Below are 3,643 nucleotides of genomic sequence, written 5' to 3'. Positions count from 1 at the left end.
AAAATGTTTCTATCCAGGTATTCTAGTGTTGTGAACACATGGGTTCTGTGTGTATTAATATGGTGTGTTAAATATGTGTGTGTATTACCATGAGATATGTTAATTTATCACTAATAAAAATAGCTTTTCAGGATTCCGCCCCCCCAACAAAATTATGCTTGAACAGAATCATGCTTGGTAAATTAATGAATTACAAGAAAAAAACCAAAGTAAACTCATTTTTTATTGAACTGGGGGATGTGAATAAAAGCTTGTGTGACGTGTAGGAAAAAAACAAGTGCAAAACTTGTTGTAACTTTAAAATTTAGTAGAATCTCATTGCATGATTGGTGTCACATTATAGACATTCTGAATTTTAGGGAGAGAAATGTTCCATAGCTGGTACAAGGAAAACATCTTGATTCATATTTTACGTGTATTTTCACAAGATTTTGTTGTACACTTCTAGATGTTGGTAGTAACAACATAGAGGATATACTTTATATACTGGTACTTGGATATTCATGTTGATGTTTCAGATATGGGTGAGTTTTTAAAAGTGTCTAAAACAGTGTTCCCTCAAAGAATAAATCATTAAAGGAATAAGGCAACTTTCCGGTTTGTCTGAACGGTGGGTGGTACTGACAGCCACATGTAATTAAAACGTAGTGTTTGAGTAACATTAATATTTGTGATATTCAATATAATGTGATTTCATTAAATCCTGTACCATTCTCAAAAAAGTTGATATAGTCTCAACTGCTGATGCTTTCGCAAATTCACAGCTTAAAATTGCTTTTAAATGATAAAGACACACATTTCATATTTTAATACATTACCATATAGTCACACATCTAATACAATTTGCACAGAGAAAGGTTTTAATGTTTTCTGTTTTAATACACTTCAAATGATTCTCTTTAATGACAGGGTCATTAGCTTTTAGAAGTTTAGAGTAAACCATTCTCTTCTCTTACAATTCAGACATCTTAAGATTTCTTAGAACTGGCAGACTTTTTCAATCAGCTTTAAAAAGTTTAAAGTAATCAAATCATTTTCTTCTAATACAATTCAGATATTTTAAGATTTCTCAGGATTGTCAGAACTTTTCAATCATAAGAACAACTTGTCTAGATACATGTGTGAGGTCCACTGTGTAGTTTTTCTCAATGTAATACTCATCCTTCCCCAAGAAAAGAAACCTTTTGTATTTGTTTTCCTTCTTTTTCTTTCTTGATAATCACAAACTGGAATAATTATATGATATACAATGTGTTTACTGTACATATACGATATGCATATGTATGTTATACATAATGCATTTTAATATATTACTTTATATTACCGTTTGCTGAAAGGACATTTCACAGAATGGTAGAACTGATACAATGACACGTTTTTTTCTTAAGATAGGTTGAATCTTTCTGTAGTACCTTACTGCACAATTATGGCTTTAAACAAAAGTTACAAGTCACAACAAATTATGCTTTGTATCATGTTGTGAAGTGTATTCAAAATGGAAAATGGAGGGAAAAGTGCATGACATCATGCTTCATGGTATGGCATACATGTATGAATCCTTTTTACATATAACTATGACCTTGACTACATACATAATATATGGTTATTATAAAAAGTTATATATTATGCCACAGTACTAAAAATAAAATATATTCTTCTCAAATAGTGAAAATAAGGTATCCTTCATGTTTTTAATCACACATGTGTTCTCGTTTGACCATGCCTCTTCTTTTTCCCATTGTAAATGAAATAATGTCCAACATTTTATTAAACAGTAATGATAGAGTGTAGACCATTTCTGGGCCATAAAGGCCTAAAAAAGGGGCTAAGATGATTATCTTGTCATTAACTATGGAGATACCCTCCGGATGCGTTTACTACATGGTAAAAATATAAAAATAAAGGACAAATAAATATAAATATCTTCTCAGTTATTGAAAAATCAAAAGTTCAACTGTACCTTATTACGAGTATGGTCCTGGATACGCGTAATTGCTGCATAAGTACGGCAACTAACCGGATATCACGGCTCTCCCCCACCAACCTGTGAGCTGCGACTATGCTTGGCCAGGAGGACACGGAAGGGTTTTCTTGGGTTCTCCGCAAGGGAGGGATTCGACCACACCTAGGTGCTGCTCTTCCAGACCCGCGCGCATCAGTCTCCAGTCACGGCTCACCTCCTCGCCCTCCGCCCATCCTGGGAGACCTTTACCTGTCCAGGCGAGAGGGAAAGGAGTGGAACTGCGTCCCTCTCGCTTCATCCCTAAAGGTTACTGCCCTTCTCCCGAAGCTCATATGTTCTCTGATTCGGGAAGCAGGCACTTACAAGTGAACTCAAGCCGAGGCGAGGCTTAGGGCGGGGACGTCCTCCAAAGTTGCGCTCTGGGCTCGTCTGCTGCTGTCGCCCCCGCCGCGCGTTCCTAACGTTTCCTTGAACCGAATGAAACGTAGGGAAACTTAACATCCCGGGGGAGGCGGGGGTGGGGATGGCCCGAACCCAGTCTCCGGGCGACAGGCGGGGTCTGAGACAACTGGCGGCGGCGGCCGCGGCCCCCCCGGCCTTGCGTCCTACCCGTAGCCCCCGGCCCGGTTCTGTCCGCGTGGTCCTCGCGAAGCCCCGGGCGCTCAGATGAGCGGGAAGCGGACCTCGCCGCCGCCGTCGGACTCCCCGGCGCCTCCACCTCGCGGGTGGCCGAGCACCGACACGGGCAACACGACCTCCCCGGGACTGAGCTGCTGCAGCCGCATGGACTCCTCGTAGGTTGGCAGGTACTTGACCTCCTCGTAGCTGGGCAGCTGCAGGAAGACCGGCGACACTACGCGCAGCTCGTGCTCCGAGGCGCAGGAAGGGGCCGAGCGCCCGCCGCCTGCCCGGCCCCGGCCACCGCCTCCATTGTCCAGCAGCGAGTCCTGAGAGCCGGCGGCCGCCTCGTCCCGCAGCAGCGCGGGCGAGTCGTCGTCGTCGTTGTCGTCGGGCGGCCGCGCGGCCCCCGGCTGCCCGGCGCCCCCCGGTGGCCCCGGTCGCGCCTGTCCGCGCGGGTACCTGCGTGGGCTGGGACAGATGATGCGCTGCAAGAAGTAGCCGATGGCGAAGAGCACCAGCAGGATGAGCAGCCCGGAGAGCTTGCGGACGAACCAGCCCACGTTGTCGAGGAAGGCGTGCAGCGGCAGCTTGCAGCAGCGCACCGCGGTGGCGTTGGCCGCGTCGCAGCAGCGCTCCCGCTCGCCGCACGCCAGCTCCGCGCAGCCCCCGCCGCCCCGTGAGGGCGCCACCAGCGCCAGCGCCAGCAGTAGCAGCAGCGGCAGCAGCGGTGGCGGCGCCGGCGCCACCGACAGGCCCTCGGCCGTGACCCCGGGTCCCCACATGGCCCGCGCGTACCGTTGCTAAGGTCCGGGGGCGCGGGGGGATCCGTCTGTCCGCGTGTCCGTCAGTCCCTCCCCGGGCGCTCCGCTCGGGTCCCGCGCGCCGCCTCCCTTGCCTCTGCTACCTGCGGCCGGAGCAGTCCTCACTTGGCCACGCTTGGGCGGAAGGAGGAGCCCGAGGCGCGCCGAGGCTGCGGGAGGCGGCCGCTTCCCGCGCCTGAACAGCCTCCTGAGCTTCTGACCTTAACCCCGCGCGCCCAGCCGCCCAGGCCGGGCGCAG

The 3,643-nt window shown here is 48.6% G+C and overlaps 1 protein-coding gene across 1 annotated transcript; it reads right to left on the bottom strand.

The window, feature by feature from the left end:
* Positions 1-1,637: 1,637 nt before the first annotated feature.
* C6H3orf80 (chromosome 6 C3orf80 homolog) lies at positions 1,638-3,366 on the bottom strand. The gene has a single exon (XM_068547382.1). The coding sequence runs from the start codon at positions 3,364-3,366 to the stop codon at positions 2,626-2,628; it is 741 nt and encodes a 246-aa protein (XP_068403483.1). The 3' UTR covers positions 1,638-2,625.
* Between the last annotated feature and the right edge of the window lie 277 nt (positions 3,367-3,643).

This window comes from Eschrichtius robustus, chromosome 6 (assembly GCF_028021215.1).
Source record: "Eschrichtius robustus isolate mEscRob2 chromosome 6, mEscRob2.pri, whole genome shotgun sequence".
NCBI classification, from domain to species: domain Eukaryota; kingdom Metazoa; phylum Chordata; class Mammalia; order Artiodactyla; family Eschrichtiidae; genus Eschrichtius; species Eschrichtius robustus.
Note: the sequence above shows the minus strand (reverse complement) of the source record. Positions and strands in the feature narration are given on the sequence as shown.

Excerpts from the sequence above, each read along its gene's own strand:
- C6H3orf80 (XM_068547382.1), bottom strand. The coding sequence starts at position 3,366 with ATGTGGGGACCCGGGGTCACGGCCGAGGGCCTGTCGGTGGCGCCGGCG.